Consider the following 25738-nt stretch of genomic DNA (forward strand, 5'->3'; position numbering starts at 1 on the left):
TCAAAACTTGATCTTTTTCACATTTTGAAATAATAATTCATAAATCATTCACTCGGAGTCTACCAAATTTCAATAAATTCTATAAGATGGAAATTTTTATGAATTGGTTGATCTGGCTAAAATCTCAAAAGTGTGATCTGAGCTTCATATAAACAGTAGTTACATCGGACAGGTATGTACCACAAAGAAATTCATCCAGCAAAATGCTAATGCCAATTTAAAAGTCCTTCAGTTATTATGGAGATAAAAACTACACAAATAGGCATAATCACATCACTATGTTTTATGCACTTAAGCAAAGAAAAACATACACAGCTGTTAATGCAGTACTTTAATATTTTAATGCAAAGATACATATTCTTATCCTGATCAATGATGATAAACATGTTTTACAAATATATTCAAGGGAATTAAATATGAAACTGCTTTCACTCCTATGCAGGTAATACTTTACAAAGTCAGGAACTCATGAGCCTTAGTTTCTAGTAGCAGCTCCATGGAATTAACATCCTTGCACCAGCAATCCAGACGCTGAACCATGGAAGATATCTGCAACAAATCACAAATATGAAGTAGACAGAACAGGAGCAACTGCATCTTTCAAGTAACTCTTCACTGTTACTTTCAAACTCAGCCATCTGACATAATCCTGAACCACTTCTGTCTAAGTTCATATTCACTCATGCTATTATTTTCCTGAGATCAAATTTTAGCATTATCCACTGATATCTTACAAAGGGGTGCCCACACCCCATTCTATATTGTCACATGTCCAGGGTTCCATGACAAATAACTGTGGTTTGTAAGATTTGATTGTTGCATTTACTGGACATGCTACACATTTACACACAATTTAAAAAAAAAACACACACACACACACACACACACACACACTGTGTCCCCTCAACCAACACTTCTGAACTCTCTGGGCTCTTCCTTCAATTCTGACCTCTTTCATGTTGCTTGGCTTACCAAGTAGGGAACACCAAATTGCACAGTTGATCTCTCCATTGTCATGAAACCATTTCTTCTGTTGCTGTGAGAATAAGCATTTACATGGCTGTTATCATGAAAAATGTCACCTTTGTTGGGCAGGAAACGTGGCTACCGGGCCGTTGTCTAGCAATGGAGTCCTGCTCTGACTCAGATATTCCAGCTTTTAGATGGCACATCACAATATCTACTTCTTGTTGTCCCAACCTAAGCTACATATCCGTATTACTACAGCACATGAACTAATCCAATTCATATCTGTTTTAGTATCATACCTGTTGTTTGTCTAGCACTCTGGGCTGTACCCATGTCATGTGTACATTGCAGGCCACTTGGTCAATAGCTCCACGTACCAACCCCTGTGCTAGAGCTTTCATCACTAACAATTCAACCTCATTCAGAGGCAGACGTGTTTCTCGAGATATCTCCTCAAAGGTTAACTGTCGGTCTGTGGCAGGTCGCTTGAATGTCATCTGCAACAAAGGGCAATAAAGGCTAAATAATGTATGTCCCATGAATGCTTTCTGGATGGGTGGATGTGAAGCTTTACACATTCTTAATGTCTTATGTAACTGGAGGTGAGTGGTAGTGATCATATTCATGCTTCACTCATCATTATTGCTAGTACCTATAGAAAAGGTAGATAGCCTTCATAGCTGTTTGGAATGACCAACTGCACTACAATGCACAATACATGTACCGAGTTTCCAAACATTTTATGTAAAAAATAAGTTGTAGCCATTAAATATGTAAACTTCTGCATCACTAGAAATTAAAAATCATCACTGAGTATTCTTTTTAAACTATTCCAATGTCATGTCAATGATTACATTCACAACTGAGCTTCTAATCATTTTGAGAAGCTGACAGTTGCCCCACTTTCTATACAACACAAATTCTCATTGCTGTCTTCACAATATCCTACCATTGGTCCCCAACTTAGCCAAGTGAATCAAGGCATATCTTATTTATGTATGATTCATCTGAATATAATCCACCTATACTTGGGTTTTCCAAGTGACCAATTCAGGTTTTCTGACTGAAGTTCTGTATGGATTTCTCACCTCTGCCATTTCTTTTCAGTTTGTATTGTTAAAATCTCATGAATCAACACTTCTATTGCTTCATGTGGCAGAATCACTTAATGTGATCAGTCCTACTGAATGCACTTCATAAATATCCACTTTAAAAGTGATAATTTCTGCGTTTCTTACTTCCATCAGGCAAAGAAGAGAGATTTTCTGTCGCAGTTTTAGCTCCTGTGCTGCCAAGTCAGCAATACTGGACCACTGGGGCTTCATCTTCTCAAACAGGACAATGTCTCCAGTGTTAAAAGCATACAGGAGATCTACTAGCCATGCCTTGTCTGTAGACTTAAGCATTTCCAGGACTGGATGAGCCAGCTGCAACAGGGACATTCATACTTCTATATCCAACCTAAACACTGCTTAGCCCTTTAATTGTTACAAACAAAACACTTCTGCCACATGTAAATAAATGCATGCTATGCATTACAGACAGAACTGTTGCACTATATATACAATGTGCTGTGATGTTCATCTTTGTATCGAGGAATTTCATAGAAAAAAATTAATGTGTTAGAACTTTATCTTCGGGTTAAAAAACACATTCATAGTACAGCAATGAAATACTGCACTGATGAAACAATTTGTAAATCAAGTGCATACTGTCTAATGCGAAGCTGAGAGAATTGGTACTTTTCTACAGTGAAGTGCAATTTTGAAAACTACTCAACATTTTGGTGTGATAGGTGCATGCATGTCTTCAATTTGAAGATAATAGCTGTTCTTTTCTATCTCTCGTCCCTTTTCTACTCACCAGTTCTCCAAGGTTATATACACCTTCCCCAAGGAGAGCGGCAAGACCAAGGAAGAACGCATGTTGCTCCTGTTCACTTTGATTCAAGTCAGACAGTTCCACACAACCCAAGTACCTGAATAAGTGAAGATTAAAACAGTATTTTTCATAGTTCAGCAAAAACAGTTATTTCCATCATCACTGACTAACTCTTATTATCTTATTATTCAAAGCCAACCTGTTACTGACATTACACAACAGAGTCTTTGCATCATTTTGGGTGTGTTCCTAAGCATTCTCTAAGTTTGTACTTGACAATTCTGGAGGGTACACTACCAGAGCTCTTCAATTCAAAATGTTCCTTCAGACTTCTCCTGTCTATATCTTTTGTGACTGACAATGATGTAAGTTGTCACTGGATAACTGTAAAAATAATGCTGGAAGAAATGTTAGCATGCAAAATCTAACCAAATGCTCAAAAGGTATGAATCAACTGATGATCAACAGACAATATGTCTCTCCCTTCCTGAACATTCAAATGTTTGTTATTTTGGGAGGAGGAGAGTATCTGTCCTTGGAGTTAATTTTCAATAATTCCTACCTCACAGTAGTTATTTTTAGAGGAATTTCTTCAAAGTTAATGAGATTTCCTATTTATGCAGAGTACACTTGAGAAACCAGCAAACCAAACAGGCTGGTCTAGAGGCAGCACTCTTAGAATTATGTTTGGGAGATGCCTGGTTCAAATCATGGCTGAGGCAATGGCTACCCTTACTGAAGTTTCATGTGATTTTCCTTGGCCCCTCCAGGCAAATTCCAGGACAGTTCCACAATGAGGCCACAACCACTTCCTTCCAATTCATCCATCATCCTACCATCTGACACCACATACACTTCATACTGAAAGCATCATGAAATAAAAAAAAGTAAAGCTATCCCTGTACCAGGTCATGAAGGCCCATCGGGTTGTGAGACATTGAGGGTCCCACATTGTCTAGACAATCGGCTCAAAGATGGCGGTAAGGTTGTCAGCCTTACGTGCCGCCCGCGCTTTACTTCCCAGGAAAATTATTTAATTAATTCCTGGTACTCATTTCTGTTAGAGGCTGAGTAAACCCCAGGGCCTAGTGTGGCTGGAAGGATTAGGTCAACTGAAAAACATCCAATGACCTCATGTTGATTTGAACCCACGACCTTCTGTCTTGTAGCGTGGCACCTCAACCACTACGCTACCGCGTGCCCCCATCATGAATAACCCACAAGAAATAAAAAAAAACAACCAACCAACCAACCTTAGAGCTGTATGGTAATAGTCTGCATGCTTCCCTTGTAAGCGATAGAACTGGCTGGCAAGGAGGTAGTACCGGCCATGCACTGATGTTATACCATCTGCATCATCCAGGATTTTCTCTACATCTTCAATCACTCTCTGTAAAATTACATCACACCAAAATATACATGTCATGTGTTAGTGACTATTCATGAGGTTTTGATAGAATACTGAATGCTTATTATATGTAACTACAAACAGGTATAGAACTTTCACTAATCTACACACTATACAAATAACTATGGCACAATGCAAGACTTCCCAGTCTATGTATTCATGTACATGTAGCTTGTTAGCAGTTTCTAATAACGGAGATTACTTTTGCTCTCTCATGCTCACTAACTTCCGACTGACTGTCCTGTGCAGAGCAATTTTTTTCTGCTGCTGGCCATTGTCAGCACAGTCATTCTTTGTTCTGGGCTCTCTCAGGACCCACAACCACACTCCTGTTCTTTTCAAGACTACTTATGTGTTTGGAAATGGGGCCTCCTCTTTGATGAGAAGAGGGATCTGACTACTGTCCCTCTCTGACTGTCCTATCAGTTGGTCAGGAAAACTGCTGCTGGCTCTTGCCAACAGTCATTCTTGGTTCTGGGTTCCATGGAACTCATGACCATAGTTTTCTGTCTCTCAACTCTGGTAGTCATGCAACTGTCCTGTCTATCTGCCTGGTAAATTGCTGCTGGCCCTTGCCAGCAGTGTCAGTCCTCAGTTTGGGCATATTTTTCTCTCTCAAAATTGTCCTGTTGGTAAACCAGCTATATAAATTGCTCCCGGTCTTCACCAGCAGTTATTCTTGGTCCTGGGTCATGTAGGACTCATTACATATTTTTCTGTCTCACAACTTTGGAATTCATGCAACTATTCAAGCTGTCCTGTTGGCTGGTCAGGCAAACTGCTGCTTGCCAAAGCCAGCACAGTCATTCTAGGTTCCAGGTCTCACTGGACTCATGACCATATTTTTCTGTCTCATGACTCTGGGAGGTGACTACCTGGTCCTGTTGGTCATCGTGTAACTTTGGCATAGGCATCATAGCCCACCTCTGTGTTGTCTAGTGGTCAGAATTCCTGGCTACAGATCCAGAGGTCCGGGTTTGATCCTGGCACTACCAGATTTTCTGAGAAATGGTGGGTCTGGAATGGGGTCCACTCAGCCTTGCGAGGATAACTAAGGAGCTATTTCAAGGAAATAGAAAACCGAAATTAACGGCCATGGGGATTCGTTGCACTGACCACATGGCACCCTCTATCCGCAAAAAGTTTGCACTTACTTCGCCGACAAGCAGCGGTCACTCGCTCAGTCACTAAAGGGTCAACAGACTTAAATCTCTAATACCTTGATCACTCTTTATTAAGGAAGTGACAAATGTGTAAATATACTTGGGTAGTGGATATCCAGTTGAAACACCACACATGTTAGAGGAATACATTAAAGTTTCTTTTTAATTATGTGAGGGGTATGAATTACAAAGAAAATATGAGAGTACAAGCCATAAATGTAACTGATTATCTTTGAAGATTATTGTCCTCTGGGATGTGATAATACGTAGCCCAGCAAAAGTTCACAGACATCTGGCAGGAACATACTGCCTCCATCTTCGAGGTAAAACATCGGTCAACATTTAGCAGACTACACAATGTGACAGTCTATGAGAGACTAATCTTCATTAGTCACTACTTTGAGAACTTCCAGTCTCACATGATTACCTTTGTTCCTTCTTGGTCTCCCAACTGTTCTAATAGAATCTGGCCACTGAGAACTTTGCACAATGCAACAGCCTCATTACTGCCCTTCACTTTTGCTTCTGTCTTCTCCAAGAACTGAATGGCTTCTTTCTTATCTTCAAACTGCACTATAATGTGTGCAAGTATCTCAACTAGAGACAGAGGATTTATTCTGAAAATTATAAACACAATTCACTATACACTCGATATTACATAAAGGAAATAACTGAAGACATATTTCTGGAGATTTCTATGTCAGATCCTTTTTTCTTTAATGACACTGTTAATTGTATAGTATCTGTGTGTCACATGGGCAATGGTAGGATAACTGAATGATGAATTGGAGAGGGTATGGAAGGAAGTAGCTGTAGCTTACAAAAACCTAGAGGAAATACATTCAGTCTCTGGAACAGTCAAACTCTGGACCACCTGCCAGAAGTGCCCTGCACAGGTGCATTAGGCAGGGACCCAACTTCTTTCTTATTCCTGACATGGGGTAAGACTGAGTCTCTTGATACTGGAGCTGCAAATAGACTTATTGTAACACTCCAATTCTGCCAATACAGCTGTTCAAACATCTACTCCACAGATGCTGAGGCATGTATGAAATAAATTACTGGCTAAATACCTGTAGAGCCATGAAAGAAGCACATATGAAAATTTACTAACAGAGGTCACAACTTCAATGGCTCATTCTTTAACAGTGTAAAACAGTTAACAAAATATAGCATCTAAAAACTCTGATTTCCTGTGACAATCTATTAAATTCCTGATGAGGTGATTGGATTTTTCGATTGAGCTAATCCTTCAAACTGCAGTATGGCCCTGGGGTTGACTCAGCCTCTAATAGGAGTTGAGTACTAGGAATCTTCCTGAGGGTAAAGGGCAGCTGGTGCAAAAGGCTGATAACCTCACCATATGTGAGCTGAATATTCAGAATTTGTGGAACCTCAATGTCTCACAACCCTATGGGTCTTCACAGCCTGTTATAGGGATAACTTCACCTTTTACAACAGAAAGTATAAGTTTATATAAATATTCACATCACACCACTGTCAGAATTCACAGCCCATGCAGGCAACAGAAATTAAAAAAAATGCAACATAAAAAAATTAATTTAATTTAGTTACCAGCCATGCACCTACCTTAACCATAAAACAATAATGAAATGCATAAGATTAGATGGTATCACATAATCTTCTGTGGTTATTACTACCATTCTTCTCTTGCATTTCTGGTTTCATAAGATACTTCCAGTAAAATCTTGTCATCAGACATTATTCCTGATACACATATGTTTGAATAATTACTAGCATCTTCTAGGAAAGTATTTACTACTTGGCAATGGGTTAATACATCACATGACACACCTACACACAAACTTCACTTGAGACATTTCAATACATCAGAATAGGGAGGGGGGTTACTTTGCTGGCAATCAGCTCCTTACAGAATTTTTACTGTATTAAATACTGAATATCAGCTTATACTCACTTATTCTCAAACGCATGAATAAAATTGTTATACAACTGAAGAAGATTATTCCCTTTCTGAAGTGACTCATGTTTCACAAACCTCTCCAATTTCAATGTTAACTGGTGCCATAATCTGAAACAACAAAGTATCATGACAAAATATAAACTGTTCTCATGGTGACTCAATGGCGACTGTGGGCTTCGATCATCATTTTGGCTACCTTTTTCTTCAAGGAATACTGCAGCACCTGATGGGGATTGAACTGTTTGAGTCATGTCAAATGGCTTTGCTATATATATATATATATATATGTCACTTTTCTTTATGAAGCTTTTACATTTTCACCTTCAACATAACACACAAGTGCTTGATCCATACTTTTATTCCACTTTTCCTTCTTTCATTTTCTATCTTGTTTCCCTACATCCACAGCCAGCAAGACTTGTCAATATGAATCCAACAAATACAGAAACAGTATGCTCTTAAAAAGTAAACTCTAATGTGGCAATGTATTGACTCATTAATTATTTTGAATATTTTCTGATGATACTCTTAAAACTGCCTGTGAAAAATGCTGATGAAACGGGTACAATTTTAGGCAAGATTTGTCAAAGAGGTTAACACAATGGAAACTACTACATATCTACATACACACAAACATATACATAAATACATGCACACTTACATCAAGTCAAAAGTTTTAACCTTGATCTATGCAACATATGGGCTATGTAGGAAATGAGGTTCTAGCAGCAGTGGTTAATGTATAATACTGTCTTCTGGAACTGGAATATACAGTCCGTTGATAGTCAACGAACGTTTCGGAAGCACATAACGTCTCGATCCTGAGGTCGAATAAGCGGAGCAAGATATCGGCATTACAGCAGGTTGACTTTCAGCGGACTACAGGGAGTCATATCCCAGAAGACAGCACTCTTCAACATAACATGCTGCTTGATGTTTCAGTTTTTAATTAAGAGATGTACTGAGAGTTAAATATATTAGACATCAAAATCAGGTATAATTAATTTATGATCATGTACCCACTTCTTGTTATATAATTCTTCCAACTGAGCCCATTCCCCTACTACATCCTTATCAGATTCCTTACGCTGTTTAAACGACAGATAATCGCTAACATCCTTAAACGTAACAGCCGCCATGATTACGAGCTAAACACATTGTCTCCACGGTCTCTACGATCGACGACGGACTGCACAAATCTCGCACCAACATGATCCGAGCTTAGAGACGCCGTGAATGATCAAGGTAGCTTACATGTGTACGATAATGGTGCTACTAGTTGTAAAATGTGGTACTAAATAGGTCTCTGTTGTCTGTTCCTGTGGTAGTGATAATTACATAGGGCATATTTATATGAAAATAAAACTAGGCTGGAAGGCTTGTTTGTGGTGGTTCTTGATTTGAATTGTGTTTTATAGTAATTATATTGGAGAAATGATTATAAATGATCCAGAAGCTTTTAAATCGTGGCTGACAACTGTACTAGAACCTTTGTAAGTAGGCCAGAAGTTCTTAATATTGCAACCAATTATATACCATTATTACTGTGAATGGAAAGAAGAGTAAACCCCCAGGCCGAAATTAGCCAGCAGCCGATTCCGTTCATTGTACAGAAATAGAAACTTTGTATAATTTCAATAGCGTGATTGGTGCGCTTGATTGTACCGTAAGCCTACATCGGTTCATCCGATTTTTTTAAATATGTTCATGTAATATACAGCAAGTGGCATATGTATTTCAATATCATTGGTGGCGAATCCTCCCATTTGGGAACAGCTGCCTATTTTCTTATTTTAGAACAGAACAACTTCTGCTGTACAACAGAAATGTTATATAGAACTATAAGGTTTAATTTGGACTCTGTCCATCGTCTGGTATATATATATAAGACAAAAAACCACAACGTTTCAGAGATTGGATCTGTCTCCGTCCTCAGGTGGATGGGGCTAGATAGACCTACTCAGTTTGGCCCGTTAGAAAGAGCTGGTCTCAATCACTGGACCAGCTCTTTCTAACGGGCCCAACTGAGTAGGTCTATCTAGCCCCATCCACCTGAGGACGGAGACAGATCCAATCTCTGAAACGTTGTGGTTTTTTGTCTTATATGTACCAGACGATGGATAGAGTCCAAAATAAACCTTATAGTTCTATATAGCATACACCATCGTCAGAATCCTTTAAAGTCTATTAACAGAAATGTTGTTTCTACCATCTTCATAAACCTTGTTTAAAAACGTGGAGAATGAGAACTGGAAATAAAGAAGAGAGATATGAAATGTTCATATCAATGAGGTGTATCAAGAGTAAGCCTTTGTGATATGATGCTGTGTAGTCTGGTAAATTGGCAGCGGTGTTTTTGGAGGAACTCAAATCCCAGATGGTTATATCAACATGCCTATATAAGTTTCCTAAAACTTTAGAAGCTACCTCCAAAACTTAGGTCCCAATAAAAAAAAGAAAATACCTCAGGCGAGAAATCTTCAAGGTTTTGTTAACAAAAGACAACTGAAACTTTGCATAAATAATCGCCAGTTCTTTTGCACTTTAGGAAAACCCACCATGCTGTTGCTGAGTGTTGGGACAGGAATGATGGCAGGATGGACAAATAACATGAAAGAGAAGGATTATAGGAGAAAGAAGGGAGGGAGGTGAATGAACATAAGAATAAATTTACAGGGGTGATCAGATTGTTTTACTGTGAAGGAGGGGAAAAAGAAAGATGATAAGAGGGACAAATAAATGAGATGGGAAAGCATTAAGGGAGAAAGGAGGGAAGAAGATAAAGGTAGGAAAGGGATAAATAGTATGGGAAGGCATTAAGGGAGAAAGGAGTGAAGGAGATAAAGGTACAAAGGGGGAAAGAAGTAAATGATTTATATCAGTGGTAATATGGTAGCAAGAACACTTTGCAGTACCTAGTTCCAGGGCTTGCATATTAGCATAGCATGTATCCAAGAATGAGACTTGAGGCTACTGGACTGAATCTCCATCGGTATTTCATTTGTCAGGTCCCTTTACCATATAATACAGTTAAATTAGGTTGTAATTATTTATAATGGAATGAATGATAAAATAATGTGGAACTTAAGAAAAGTTGCAGCCATTGTGCCTTATATGCTAAAAGGGGGTAATCTTCATTCCATATCTGCCCATTATGGTTTCTACAAGACTATTTTTATGAGGATTGCCTATTTTTGTATGTTTATATTGAACCCTGTCTTTCATATGAGATTTGGTCAGTAAAATAATTCTTCCATCTCATTCTGGAGCATGCACATACACGTAAATTTAAAATTGCTGCTAATATCACAAGCTGTAATAGATTTATGAAGAGGTGAACAAGAACTCTGAATTCAGTAACAGCTTGGTTTAGGTCATGTAGTTGGTTTATTATATATTATGTTAGGTTTGTGTTGTATTAAACAGAAAAAATGATGGGAGGTTCTTAAGTAGCTGCACTGTTAGCATCTTCTCAGGAAGGACTCGGCTCCATGAGTTAGTGAGTGAGTGAGTGAGTGAGTGCTGTAATTTGTGTGATCTTACATTATTTTCTGTGTTTATTAAAAATATCCTTTGTGAAAATTGTTGATTTCTTGAAGAAGTATTGTCAGGGCTCCACAAATACCAGTCTCCAGGTTGCTACAGCAACAAGTATATTTTGTGGTAATGACCTGAATTTTTTCTCTATTCATGCGTGAAAATGTGTGTAACTTGTTGTTTGTAGTTCTAAGTCTGCCATGCAGATTTCGTCTTCAGTCAGTGTCAAAATGTCAGGCTTTCTCTTTAAACTACATAAGCAATTGACATTATGATATGAATCAATTGCAGTCAGTCCACAAATGGGGTACATATGCTGTATTTAAAGCCTGTTGAATTTTGTCATGTATTACCCTGAGTAATACTGGATGTATGGAAGTAACTATTCAGAAGATCTTAGCCACATTATGAAATGGATGTAAAAACAGGGTGTGTTTCATAATCTATGATGAATGTAGTTCCAAATTTTTTATACCCTTCCTAATTGAGCATCTTGGTGACATGAGTAACACTCCTGTGTCATATTCAGAAGGTTGAATTTTGAATTTTGGCCTAGAGACAGCTGCTGTGATAGAGTCTTGCGTGGTTTTTTCAGTTCCTCTGGTTAAATAGTTAATAGTACACCAAAATAGGCCATGACCACCTTCTACACTTTTTCCCATTTCATTCACTGATCATTCTACCATTTCACACCATATAGCCTGAGTTATTATCAGTGATGTTCAGTAAACCATAAATAAATAAAGAAGTAACTATCCATCCAAGCTTGTAATCTTCAAATGTGATGCCTGGCTCTGCAGAAAATTTATTGACTCTTGTCTGTCGGCACACAAAATTTATCTGGTAGAGAATGACGGTATTAGTGTTCCCATTTAAAAAGTTCACATTTCAGTGTTGTTGATAAGGAGATAAAGTAAGAAGATTGTGTGAACTACAGTGACTGGGCATTCATAAAGCAAAACAATTAAACTCCAAGGTTTTAGTCAGCAAGTGAACTATACTGACCAGGCATCCGCCACTTGGCAATGAAGTTAGTGCCAACTTTAGCCGATAGAGGGTGTCACGTGGTCAATGCATTGGATCCCCACAGCCATTAATTTCGGTTTTCTAGACTGGAGCCAGGAACTCTGACCACTAGACCAGAGAGGCGGTCGGCTGTGTATTAATACCATGTTTGATGGAAATAAGTCAATTATTATCCAGAATGTTGACATCTGTAATTATATATGTACTGGCACAGGGCTCACTAAGAGGGTTCTGAAGGAACAATTCACTCTGTAGCACGGCATCCATGGCAGACTTGAAGGCATCTGTGATGAGTGCAAGTGGCGCAGATGGATCAGGGTGAGCCAGTAGTGTGGTGCATGACAAACTCCCCTTGCACGCTTCGAAGGCCCTTTGGAGCTCCGGTGTCCAAGTGATGGGGTGGGAGCCCTTGACTTTGGGTCTGGTGAGGATGTCGTGAAGTGGTGCCTGGTGTTCTGCCATGTGGGGCAGAAATCGCCTGTAGTTGTTCAGCATGCCCAGGAAATGGCTATCGCCAAAACTGAGTTCAACACCATGTTATGTGATGGCACAGCTCACTGCTCGGAGAGTTCCTGGTCTTCCGCGCTACACTTTGTACCCAAGAAGGACAATGGTTGGCGTTCCTGTGGCGACTACAGAGCTTTAAACGCCCAGTCCAACTCCGACCACTACCTCGTCCGTCATATCCATGACTACTCCCACCAACTTTTTGGTTGTTCCGTCTTCTCCAAGATCGACTACAGAGCTTTAAACGCCCAGTCCATCTCCGACCACTACCTCGTCCGTCATATCCATGACTACTCCCACCAACTTTTTGGTTGTTCCGTCTTCTCCAAGATCGACCTGGTGAGAGCCTACAATCAAATCCCCGACCATCCTGATGATATACAGAAGACGGCCATCACCGCTCCATTCGGCCTATTCGAGTTCCCCTTCATGTCCTTCGGCCTGCACGGTGCTGCACAGACCTTCCAGCACTTTATGGACCACATTCTGCGGGGACTCGACTTCTGTTTTGCCTACCTGGATGATATCCTATCTTCTCCTGGTCTCTTGAGGAACATGAGCAACACCTATGGGCGCTCTTTGACCGACTGCAGAAGAATGGGATCCTCATCAACCCGGTGAAGTGCATCTTCTGAGTACCTGACATCACCTTCCTCGGTTATAAGGTGTCCGCCGAATGCTCCCAACCGCTGGAAGAATGAGTGACTCACCTTCAGGAATGTCAACTTCCTAAAACCGCCAGTCAGCTCCGCCGTTTCCTGGGCATGCTGAACAACTACAGGCGATTTCTGCCCCATGTGGCAGTACACCAGGCACCACTTCACGATGTCCTCTCCAGACCAAAAGTCAAGGTCTCCCACCCCATCACTTAGACACTGGAGCTCCACATGGCCTTCAAAGAGTGCAAGGCGAATTTGTCATGAGCCACACTACTGGCTCACCCCAATCCATTCGCGCCACTTGCACTCATCACGGATGCCTCCACGTCCGCCATGGGTGCTCCCACGTCGAGTCCGGCACTGCACCACCATCCTACGATGCATTGGCCGCATCGCAGGACAGCGACAGCGAGCTCCAATCACTTTGGCAGTCGAACACCGCTTTGCAGCTTGAGAAGCTACCAATCTCTGGTACCACAGTGTTCATCTACTGGGATACCTCTGCTGGGAAACCTCGGCCATACATTCCAGCTCCTCTTTGGCTCAAAGTGTTCCAGTCCATCCATGATCTGTCGCACCCAGGGACCAAAGCAACAGCAAACACAGCCATGTACGGCAAGCCACTAAGAATACCAGGAGAGCTGCTAACTCCGACTGCTGATCCAGTGGATCCAGCGCACCCCATCACCCAACTCCATCAATATATGGCCAGCTTCAGACCAATTCCAGCAACACGCTGCGCCTCTCAGGCTGCATTCGTGCACAGCGAACTCGAGAAGAGCATGCACGTTTTCCTCTGGCAGGACACGACTCGCAGAGTGTTGGAGCCCCCCCTACAGCGGCCCCTACCAGGTCTTGTCACGGAAGGAGAAGACAATGCAAATCCTCGTGTGCAGCAGGCCCATCACCGTGTCATCCGATAGGGTGAAACCTGTGTGGGAACTGCCCACATTCAAGCAAGTGTGAGAACGCGAGCTTCATTGCTTAGCAACGACGAGTAAACAGCGGTTGCTAGGCAAAGCCTACAACAATACGGACAGTGACATGTTTTCTATATGTCCGACTCTAGGTTACATAAGAAGATACATTGAGTGGAAGTTACAGTTCCAGTTCTAGATTTCTACAGTTCTACAATTCTAGTTCAGTGTTCAAGGAGTTCCCTATTGTTATTATTATTTATTATTCTTCGATTCTTCAAACTCAGGTTCGTCCACGTATACTGTGCAACTGTAATAAATGCTATAGGACGGTTCAACTAGTGGTTGTCTCTTCATATAATGACATCCCACATTGGTGACCCTGACAATACAGCACAAATAATGGACAGCGGTCGAATAGAAGACCTCCTGCAACAGTATGTAACACACATGGAGAATTTACACGCGTGTAAACGATTGGCCGGCCAGCCTCACCACACACATCAGTTTTGCCTTTCAGTCTTGAACTGTGCAGGCCGAACTGTGTGTGTATGGGGGCCCTAAGAGCATTACTGTTCATGTAGGTGTCATAATATTCTTCTAAAAACTTGAAGTTGAGTTTTTGCAATCATCATTCTTGCAGGTGTGATGCAGATCCAGCAGCCTTAGCCAAATATGTGTTTGCTTTAGTGAAGAAGGATAAGCCTGTGGCTGAATTACGGTCAAGCATGGTGGAGCAGCTGGATGTGTTTCTTCAAAGTGGTATGTTTATGTTTGTTTGACAACACATTTTTCAGACTCCAAACGCATTTTTTTATGAAATGCATTTGATAATTGTGAACTGTGACTGTCGTTTTGACTCGTGTTTCTTTCTTTCTTTCTTTCTTTCTCTGGGTTCAGGTATCTCAGGTAGGATGAATCATGGGTTTGGGTTTCATTCTTGAGATAACATGGCCTTGGCCTAAACTTGGAGGTGAGAAATGTCAAGGTTCACATGGCAAGAGAATTTAAAGTGAATGCATAAGTCCAGGAGCTTCAGTATAGTTTATATAAAATGATAGAACCATTGAAAGAAATGTCTAAGTAGCATGATTCTTCATAAATACTTTGAAATAGAACATTTTAAAATAATTTTCCTAGTAGCATACACTATAATTCAAAGTCTTATGGTCATATTTTAGAAGAATGTTGGAGAGAATTTGGAGCAGAAAATGTAAGTAAATTGTTACACAGTTCATTGCTGTTATTGAATTATGAGGTTTTTCCACTTTTTAAGAAAATGAAATAGTTATCCATTCAGGTATACATTCATTTATTTATGTAACATCTGGATTTATTGCATTTAATTACGTAGGGAGGCTGAGAAGTAATGCACACATGCTTGTAGAGCGCGAACGAAATGACCTTCAGAAGCACGCCAGGTGGCATGTGGAAGTAACATTCCCCCTCAATACGCATGCACAGGTTTGAGGTCGTTGCGTTCATCCAGTGTATTTCGAAAAGCAGAAGTATGGAGACGTGTTCTAGTGCTATGTCAACGTGAGTTAAACATCCTGCTGTTATCGAATTTTTAACTGCTGAAAAAGTGACTCCTACTGAGATTCATCGTCGTTTAAAGGCTGTTTATGGTGACGATGTTGTTGATAGGTCTACTGTAAATCGATGGGTAATAAAATTTCTTGGTTGCGAGCCTGGAAAAGCCATAATTGTTGATGAAACACGCAGCGGACATCCGATCACTGCCACAGACGATAATCATCGCAAACTCATCGACGATTTGATTCAAAATGACCGGCGAATCACTCAAAAGCGTATCACAAACCATATTGGAATATCCAAGGAACGTGTAGGCTTCATTATTGAACAATTGGGATACCGTAAAATCTGTGCAGGATGGGTACCACGCCGTCTCACAGACGAGAACAAACAGCGTCGATTGGAATGCTGCGAGCAACTTTTGCAGCGCTACCGTGACGAAGGAGACGACTTTCTTTTGAATATTGTGATGGGGGACGAGTCATGGGTCCATCGTTACGACCCAGAAGAGAAAAGACAGAGCGCTGAACATCGACATCCGTTTTCTCTTCAGGCTAAAAATTTCAAAACACAACCATCTGCCAAAAAACTTCTTTTGACTGTGTTTTGGGATGCTCACCGAGTTTATGTGACCGATTTTCTAGAATGAGGGGCAACGGTAAATTCTTCTCAGTACATACAGACTCTCAAACACCTCCGGCGTCGAGTTTGTCGTGTTAGAGGCAGCCTCGCGCCAGTAATCTTGCAACATGACAACGCTCGTCCACACACCTCGCGCGCAACTGAAGAGGCTCTGCGAAACCTGAAGTTTGAACCGATTCCACACCCTCCTTATTCCCCCGATCTTGTGCCTTGCGATTTTTATTTTTTTCCTCTACTCAAGAGAGACCTCAAGGGTAATCATTACACCTCGGATGATGAGGTGAAGGCAGCTGTCAAGTCCTATATTCGAGAAAAGTCGGAAGAATTTTTCAGTGACGGAATGAAAAAACTTGTTACACGTTGGGAGAAATGTGTTAGCCTTAACGGTGACTATGTTGAAAAATAAATATATGCTTTTGAAACTTAAGAATTGTACTTTAATGTACTTTTTGCCCGATCTTGCTATTTGTTTTTGTTCGCGCTCTACAAGCATGTGTGCATTACTTTTCAGCCTACCCACGTATAATAAAGAGCAAAGATTCCAAAGTTACTGGCTCTTTAGTTTGAATTTTACGTTACATTTAACAAAAATGTCTGATTATGGAGTGGAGACTCACATGCAGCTTTATGTGTTTGTTAACAAGAACTGCTCAGAATTGCCTCCTTCACCTCACAAGCATGCTTCGCAGTGATGCTAAATGCAGTCCCTCGTAAGAACTAGTAGACTAGGTTGGCCCCTAATGTCTGTTGTTGCAGTCTTGTACTTCTGTAACATAAACTTTTTTTTATGCACTCTGACATGAAAAATGAAATCAAATGGGTGCAGATCAGAACTTGAGGCCACATGACTGAGCCCCCTTTTCTTGAAATGACATGCCATAATGAACATTAAATGGTACAGCTTCCTATAAAAGTAGAACTGCCCCCCCCCAAGTGGTATATTGGATTCCATCAAGACAATCTTTTATCATGTATGGCTCAGTGAGGTAATTGTCTAATATTGCAGCTCAAATATAGAGGCTAATCTTCACTGAAACGAAGAGTATCAAGTAACATGAGAATTACCCAGTGCCCATTCGTCTAGGTTAAGACTGTTTCGCTCCACTCCATATGAGTGTTACTTCATTCCGCTACATATGGCACAAAAAGTTTGGTTCATGTACAGTTTTGTCCAATTAACTTTAGGGAAAGATTGTTCCCTGGCTGTAGCCCTTCTACAAAATGAACATAAGAATGATACAGTTTCTTCTCATGCAGTATATGTCATACTGGACTCTGAAAGACGCCTGTTTCGTGTGCAATCCAAGAAGTGCTAGTTAATGCATTAGCATGTACAGCATCTAAAATTTTCTTATCGTTCTGCATACTGTGTCTGTCACAGCCAACATACATGGTCTGACAATAAAGTTTGCGAACTCAAAACAGTTTTGGAACTTGTTTTGTTGAATGTCCTTCGGAGCTTCTGTCATATTACTCCTAATGTCATCAGTGTCATCAAAATGTACATACTTCATATTTTTATTTATATAGATGATATATTTAATGGTACTGCTAATAGCTCAGATTATACAGTGTGGAATGATAGGACAATTACTGAAGAATGAGAAGGAATAAGACATGACAATATTCTGGCAGTTGCATGTAGGAACTGAAGAGAAATGTGTGAAAACTCAGTCAAGCTAGTTATTCTCCAGGTTGATATTTGAACCTTGGACTTCCTGAATGCAGATTAGGAGTGCTGTATGCTTGGCTGCAATGTTCAGTTCTTGCTTTATATTGAAATGGCAAAATTATTATGTTCATAATTTATATTCTAACTGAAAATTCCTCTTCTCTTTTTTTACAATATAAATAACTTCTGTAGTGACTTACATGTTTATCCAGTTAATCTCATGGGTAAAGACCTGTATCAGGACAAGATGAAAATCTTGTCCATCTCACACAGGAAATGATAAACTGTAAGTATCATTAATTGTAACTGTAAATATAAGTAAACATCATCTTTTCAACTGTAAGATATATAAAGGTCATTGAAATGAAAACTACAACATTAACATTTCACAGACAGCACCAAAAATATGGAAGTCAATCTTCAGTGTAGTCTCCATTATGTTTGACACACTTCCTCCAGTGTTGTATGGTTGTCTTGACCTCTTCTTCTAATGAGAAGTGACATTCTCCTAGTGCTTCTTTTAGTTGCCTAAAAGGGTGATAATCAGATTGCTAATTCTGGTGAATGAGCCAGCATTCTGCAATAAATTTAGCAGGTTTTATTCTGCATTCAGAATGAGTGTCCACCATCTTGAAACTTGGCAGCTTACTAGTGACACTGGCAGATGGTGCCATATTAGTGCTCAGTGTTTGCTAACAGACTTTGGTCATTAATCTGATACAAGATTATCATCATTTCTTGCATATCGTCATGCATTAGTGACTAGACACGGGGTTTGGATTAGTAATTGGATTTATTGAACACATGTAACTTGTGTCTACACATAATTATAACACTACCGCTGATCTACACACTGAACAAATTGATACTGCACCCACACTGCACCTTCATGTGCTCATATCTTGGTAGTGGCTCGCAACAGTGACTTCTTTTGACTCTTAGATGGTTCTCATGACACCACTAGCCTTTGCTGACTTAATACTTGGCTTGTCCAGTTGTCCTAGTTATATAACCTAGACACAGAATGTATAGAAGACACCATCTTCAGAAGTTCCTCAATTGTTGCATGCATATCCATTGCCTTGACACTTGTACATGTTTATTGAGCCGGTACTTAGTAGCGGACAGTTTCTCTTGTTAAATTATTCCCCCAACACTTAAACAGTAATATGCATTTTATGTTGGTTTTGCAGTTTTCATTTGAATGACCTTTGTATCATGCATGGTTGCAGTATGTATGTTCAAATAAAACAATGTTTTCTTCCTGTGTTAAGTATTTTATATGGCTTCAATTTACATTTTTCTCCCCCAGAAACAAAGAAATTTGTGGATTTGCTATTCAAGACACTAGAGACACAGGTTTATGATGTACCAGCTATAGCTACGGTAACCCATACTACATCAGCAGTTGTAGACCCAACAATTACTGCTGAGCCAGCTGCAACCAAGATTCCCATTGCCAAACAGCCAGGAGAACCATTACTATCAGACTCACTAAATACAGCAAATCCACCAAATACCCAGTCTTTACCTGGACATCAGGTAAGTATTTCTGTTCCACATCAACATTTAATGATGTGCATGTTTTATGCAAGAAGTTGATTTCAAATGCAAATCAAACTATTCATCTGCTAGTAAATTTTAAGGGATTTTGATGACAGTGTACGAGTATAACGTTTAGAATTATTGGTTTTTGGACTTTGTTCATTTGCTGGTATCCTAAAAAAAAAAAAAGCACAACATTTCAGAAACTGGATCTGTTTCCTTCCTCAGGTTAGGGGGAGACACCTACTCTATTGGGTCCCTTAGAAAGAGCTAACTTCAATCGCTACATAACCCATGTCAAAGTCAAAGTCACATTGCGACTGACGGTCAGTCAGTCAGTCAGTCAGTAAGTCTTGGTGTCAAGCCCCATCTGGAGCTCATGACCAGATATTTATTACCGTTTGACAGTTACTGTCTTGTTTCTGTGGGGCGCCATCTCTGACGAGAGGACGGGTCTTTCTTTTGTATATGCTGCTGGCCCTTGCCAGTGCAGTCTTTTTCGGGTCTGAGTCCCTTAGTACTTGTCACCATATTTTACTGTCTCAGATTTGAGACTTCCCTTTTGGTCGCCTCCTATGACTCGCAGGGTCAAGGTGGAGGTATCTGACCCCACCTCCACACGGGTGACTCCCCATGTCAGTATAACTACAGCTATATAAATACCTGAGACCAGGCTTTGTCAAAGGGAGATAATAGGAAAATATACAATAAAAATATGATGAAGCATGCACAAACCTGAAAGTAATATAGAAAGGGAGGCAAAAATTTTATGCAACAAACCTAAACAACATACCAAGTCCATAAAAATCATTCCATAGGATTAATGGAGAATTTGTTGAACCAGTCGGTGCTTACTGCTGGTACCATCTATAGAGTAAAAACTGAACACTCGGGACTAAAACATTATATACGTAAGCCCATGAAGAATCTGTCACGTCATACTGACCATGTCTGTGAATTGGTAACCTCATTGCTGATAAGGGGGATGTAGATATGAGAAATATCCGAACTGGGTTGGCTGATCCGTCTGGTTAAGCATGCCATATGGGACAATTCCTTGTATTTCCTATGCCTGTTACTTTCGATTTCCGAAATCCTAGCTTCATCCCAGCTTGCCTTATGACCGTCTTCATAGGCATGTTGTGACCCAACAGAGTATGTGTCCTAGGTGTCTCTCCCCTCCCCCCCCTCAACTGAGGACTGAAACAGATCCAGTTCCTGAAATCCTGTCTTGTTTTTTTAGGATGCCTCATGATGGACAAAGTCCAAAATCCCAGTAATTCTGAGTATTCATGCACCAAAATAACGTGGGTTTAATAGAAATTTCATGGATTTTATCTTGTTTTACCTTGAAAAGAGAACTACAGCATGTGATTTTAACACAAACTAACACAGCATAGCAGTTTTAACATAATTGAATAAAATATTTTTAACATATTAAGACACCTGAAGATGACCGTTTGGGGCTGAAACGTGTTGTGTCAAAGTGTACAATATTAAACTAAAATTAGGAGTAAGTGCAGAATAAACAAGTGTTGCAATATTGACGGACGATAAATACATGAACGTTAAGTTAAACATATACAACAGGATGCTGAAATACAGAATTATTCATCTGCTATTGAGAGGTATTCTATGTAATATTTTTTGTGTTATGGCCATATACTAGACAATTTCTGCACTAGGTATTAGAATTATCTTTTCACCATTTTGTCCTAAGCAGTTCCAAGTTATTTCCTCCCCTAGCAAAAAAAAACTCTGTGGCCTATAGTCCACAAGCAAACTATACCAACCGAGCGATCACCGCTGGTCGGTGAAGTTAGTGCCAACATTTGCAGATAGAGGGTGTCGTGTGGTCAGCCCAACGGATCTCCATGGCCGTTATTCTCAGTTTTCTAGACCAGAGCCGCTATTTCCTTGAAATTGCTCCTCAGTTATCCTCACTAGGCTGAGTGGACCCCTTTCCAGACCCACTACTTCTCAGAAAAGCTTAGTTCAGTGAAAACTGGTGGTGAATAGCAGTCAGTGTTAAGTTGATTACCTTTTTGTCTACAGCCAGGGCCTACAGTGAGTTAGTGCCAACTTTTGCAGATAGAGGGTGTCATGTGGTCAGCCCACAGGATCTCCATGGCTTTTATTCTCAGTTTTCTAGACCAGAGCCGCTATTTCCTTGAAATTGCTCCTCATTTATCCTCACTAGGCTAAGTGGACCCCTTTCCAGACCCACTACTTCTCAGAAAATCTTAGTTCAATGAAAACTGGTGGTGAATAGCAGTCACTGTTAAGTTGATTACCTTTTTGTCTACAGCCAGGGCCTACAGTGAGTTAAGCTCTTCCTTCATTCCCTGGTGCTTTATGGCATAGTGCTTAGCAACAAAGATAATTTTACTCTGTATAGCCAAACCCCCCGACACACACACACACACACAGACACAGAGACAGACAGTCACAAATACAAACACATTCCCTTGTGCATACATGCAGATGTGGACACAAACATGCACAATGGTATTCGTATTTAAAGAATATCTGGGGAACAGATTTTCTAGCAGTAAGGTGAGGTTTTTGCTAAATGGTGGTTATTCAAAATTACAAGAAGAATCTGTTATTTTATTAGAATTACTGCTATAATTATGATAAAATAATTTCTTTACTGAAATATTAAATTGTCACTGAAGGAATAAATACAGTTAAATAATCAGTATTATGAAATTAATTTCTAAAATAATTAGTGAAATATAAAATTAAAACTTTGATGAGGCTTGCTTGAGAATCAGAGCCAGTATGATGCCATATGTGGCGTCGCTTCACTACATGTTCCATGTGTGATGTCATTTACCAGAGATTATGACGGTGCGGTAATAATTTGTGGTGGGGAGAACATGAATATTAATATTTATTTTCACAGCAGTTACACTAAATTAAGTTATGAGCACTGGAAGGTTACAAATTTATGTCACCAAATGTGGTTTATTTTGTAAATATGGAAAAATAATGCACTAGGCTTTGTCAGGGCCCAAAAATTGTTCACTAAATATGGGATTTCATTAAATTATGGAACAGAATGGTTTTCTCTGTGTATGTGTGTCGTTTCTAAACAGTAATTCAACCCTCTTGGTCATCAGCATGTTTCAGAATATTTTTTGGAAACTGGTTAAAGTTCATTTTGGTGTTTGTATTGTTTTAGACATATACACATGAAACTAAAGTATTAGTATGTGCAGTGCTGATATGTTTGTGCTAGTGAAAAGTGTTAATTTTGTACTTTGCTCGTCGTATATAATTGAGGTGTATAGCTGCCTTCTCTTCATAAGGGAAGTGATTTGTGGTAAATCATACACAGGTAAATGATGGACCAGGTGAAATAGTATCTAAAAGGAGAGAAAATTGCATGTAAGAGTAGTTTCACAAAGAATTGGTGGGAGTCACAGACCAGTTTAAAGTTGAAGAAAGCAGTCTTCTGGGATTTGGCACTGTGTATATGTGGTGTTAACCGACGTTTCGGAGGAACGTATGGCCTCCATCTTCTTACCGGTTCTCACGGTCTCTTCACTTGCGGATTTCTTATATTTTTCCTTCTACCCTAAAGATGGAGGCGATACATTCCTCCGAAACATCGGTTAACACCACATATACACGGTGCCAAATCCAGAAGACTGCTTTCTTCATAGTCACCACCGTGAAAGCCTCAAATCTTACATACAGTTTAAAGTTGATTAGTAATTGTGAAGTGCTTTTCATCACTGCCTGAAGGGTAAGCCAAGCAGGCTTTGTTTGCTTCCTCCTTTATGCAAGTTTCTTGCTTGGCATACTTATCAGTCCTGAAGATGAAGGATATATGTTCCTTCAAAATGTTGGTTGTCTTTCAATAGACTACTGTGAGAACCACAAATGCTAGAGGAATTTGCTTTCCCATTCACTTTTGTTAGGAAATTTGGCCATGAAGTACTAGTAGTGGGTTTATAGGTGCTTAAGCTGCTGTGATTGTTCATGCCCATGGGCTGTGAATAGTTTATTATATACATGACTTGATATCATTTTATTTGGTCCTCATCTGTAGGATCAGTTCTTCCTTCATGCTCCAGGACATATAAGCACATTCAGTGAGTAGTTTATCCTTAATAAGGCAATAAAATTGTAACTCAAGTTAAATTGTACTCATGAGACCAGGAAATTGGTGTGACTCAGTCAGTACCTCTTGGTCCACACGTGTGAAATAGCATTTGTGAATTTGACAGGACCAAAAGGCTTTATCTTATGGACATCATCATCATCATCAGTAATCTGTCAAGACGACAGGTCCACAGTCTCTTTCAAAACAATTCCTCCACTTAATGCGATCTAGAGCTTTCTCCTTCAAATGACAGTACCCTCTTCTGTCCCCAAGGTCATCCAGCATCTTCTTACGTCTTCTTGTCACTTCTATCCGCCCATCTATCTTTCCTTCGATAGCTTCTTTTAGAAGGCAGTTTCTGCGTAAAACATGACCAATCCAATTAGCCTTCCGTTTTCTTATTTCATGTAGGATATTCCTCTGCTCACTGACTCTAATTAACACTTCTTCATTTCTCACATAATCGGTCCAACTGATCTTCTCCATTCTTCTCCAACACCACATTTCGAAACTTTCCAGATGTTTCTGATCTACTGTCCTAAGTGTCCATGTTTCAGCCCCATACAGAGCTATGCTCCAAATGTAGCATTTCACTAGTTTCTTCCTCAAATTTAAGTCCAATTTGCTGGTAAAAAGATTCTTCTTCTTGCTAAATGCAGCTTTTGCCATGGCAATCCTGGATTTAATTTCACAAGTACACCTTCCATCATCTGTTAACAAGCTACCTAAATATTTAAAACATTTCACATTCTCCACTTGTTTTTGGTCTATCTACAGGGCTGTACAAATATCAGCAGAATTCAAAGTTTAGAAAAAATGTAACCAGTTTTAGTTTTTAGCTCCTTCCGTTTAAGCCAAGTGGCTGAAAAGTGGAATTTTGAACAATAGAAAACTCAGAATAAATGCTTGTTTGGAATTGTCCTGTTATTTCTATAACTTAGTGAGCCTAGCATTTTTTCAGTGCACTGGTTTGTTAATACTATGAAATTGCTTTATTGTAGGTGGTGGCAGGTGTGACTTCACTGATGAACTCTGTGCAAACCAATGGAACCATTCCTTTGCCAGTACACAAGCGTGATTTGGATCTTCAGACACGTAGTACACACAGGAAGTCTGATTCAGTAAGGAAATTTGTACATAAATACTTTTATCTTTTCTTAGAAAAGCCAGGAAAATTGGGGCTGGTGTGTATTGTTTTAGAATACCTGTATCTTTACAGAGCAGAGTGTAATGTCAGCAGTTACAGAGTTAGAGCACTTTGAAGTAATAGATGGGAAAACTTGGAAATCATTCAGTTGTTGAAGTAGTTGTCTGAGGGCTGGTACAATCAGGAATGTTTGGTGTAGTGAGAATTTGTACAATTTGTGAGTACTCAAAATACCCAAAAATGGTTGAAGTAGATGATCTTCAAGCCCACCTTCAGCACTAAGTCTTAAAATCCTTGTACCACAGTATTTATATTTTGCCACAGATTCATCAAAAAGTTGAATAAATGCTTCATGTTTCTGCATCTGTCTCCCTGCATGTGGAAGGATAACAAGAAGTTCTGGGAAGAACTAATTGTCTACTTTCCTTTTACTGTAATTTGAGTAACTGATGCAATAAACAGAAAGAAAACTTCAGTATGTATGCATGTATGTATGTGTAATAAAGCCAGTAAAACAGTACAGTTTGGGAGGCTGCAGTATTACTGATGGGAGTGATTTAAGAATACACCATTGAGATGCACTCAGGTGGTATGGTGTACGTACCAAATCTCATGGCTATTGGTTCAGGCATTCAAGTAATAGCAAAGGTGTTACTTCAACAGTTTGAGAGGCTTGAGTGCTGGTATAACTGATGGAGTGGAATTTATGATGTATGCCATTAATGGCCTTAGTGGCATGACATACTTATGAGTTTCATGAAGATTGGCACACACATTCAAGAAATAATTAGGTTTTGCTTCAGAGATTTGAAAGGCTGTAATGTTGATATTGCTAGTGGGAGCAATTTATGAAGTGTGCCTTTGAAATGGCCTCATGATATCATGATATACATTCAGAGTTCCCTGACAGTCGGTTACTGATCAAAGGGATTTATGAGATATGACATTGAGATGATTGTATGTGGCATGATATATATGCGAAGTTTCATGAAGATTGGTACAGATGTTCAAGCATTATTAAGATTTTGCATCAGAAATTTGAGGGGCTGTAGTGTTGGTATTATGGATGC

General features: G+C 39.7%; 2 protein-coding genes across 3 annotated transcripts in view; one reads left to right on the top strand and one right to left on the bottom strand.

Annotated features, from left to right (window-relative positions):
* Positions 1-316: 316 nt before the first annotated feature.
* LOC111866441 (26S proteasome non-ATPase regulatory subunit 13) lies at positions 317-8553 on the bottom strand. The gene is made up of 8 exons (XM_023855410.2): positions 8390-8553; positions 7361-7474; positions 5849-6038; positions 4104-4240; positions 2833-2947; positions 2208-2396; positions 1269-1466; positions 317-549 (listed from the first exon to the last, which is right to left on the bottom strand). Exons 1-8 carry the CDS (start codon positions 8503-8505, stop codon positions 451-453), a joined length of 1158 nt encoding a protein of 385 aa, XP_023711178.1. The 5' UTR covers positions 8506-8553; the 3' UTR covers positions 317-450.
* Positions 8554-8645: 92 nt separating this feature from the next.
* LOC111866432 (RNA-binding protein 26) overlaps positions 8646-25738 on the top strand; it is a 53869-nt gene continuing 36776 nt past the window's right edge. For both annotated transcript variants that reach the window (XM_023855390.2, XM_023855391.2), the window contains exons 1-4: positions 8646-8859; positions 14656-14774; positions 19175-19404; positions 24523-24642. In XM_023855390.2, the coding sequence (XP_023711158.1) occupies positions 8801-8859; positions 14656-14774; positions 19175-19404; positions 24523-24642 (528 nt within the window). In that variant the 5' untranslated portion in view covers positions 8646-8800. The remainder of the gene's footprint in view (positions 8860-14655; positions 14775-19174; positions 19405-24522; positions 24643-25738) is intronic.

This window comes from Cryptotermes secundus, unplaced genomic scaffold (genome assembly GCF_002891405.2).
Source record: "Cryptotermes secundus unplaced genomic scaffold, Csec_1.0 scaffold271, whole genome shotgun sequence".
NCBI lineage: Eukaryota > Metazoa > Arthropoda > Insecta > Blattodea > Kalotermitidae > Cryptotermes > Cryptotermes secundus.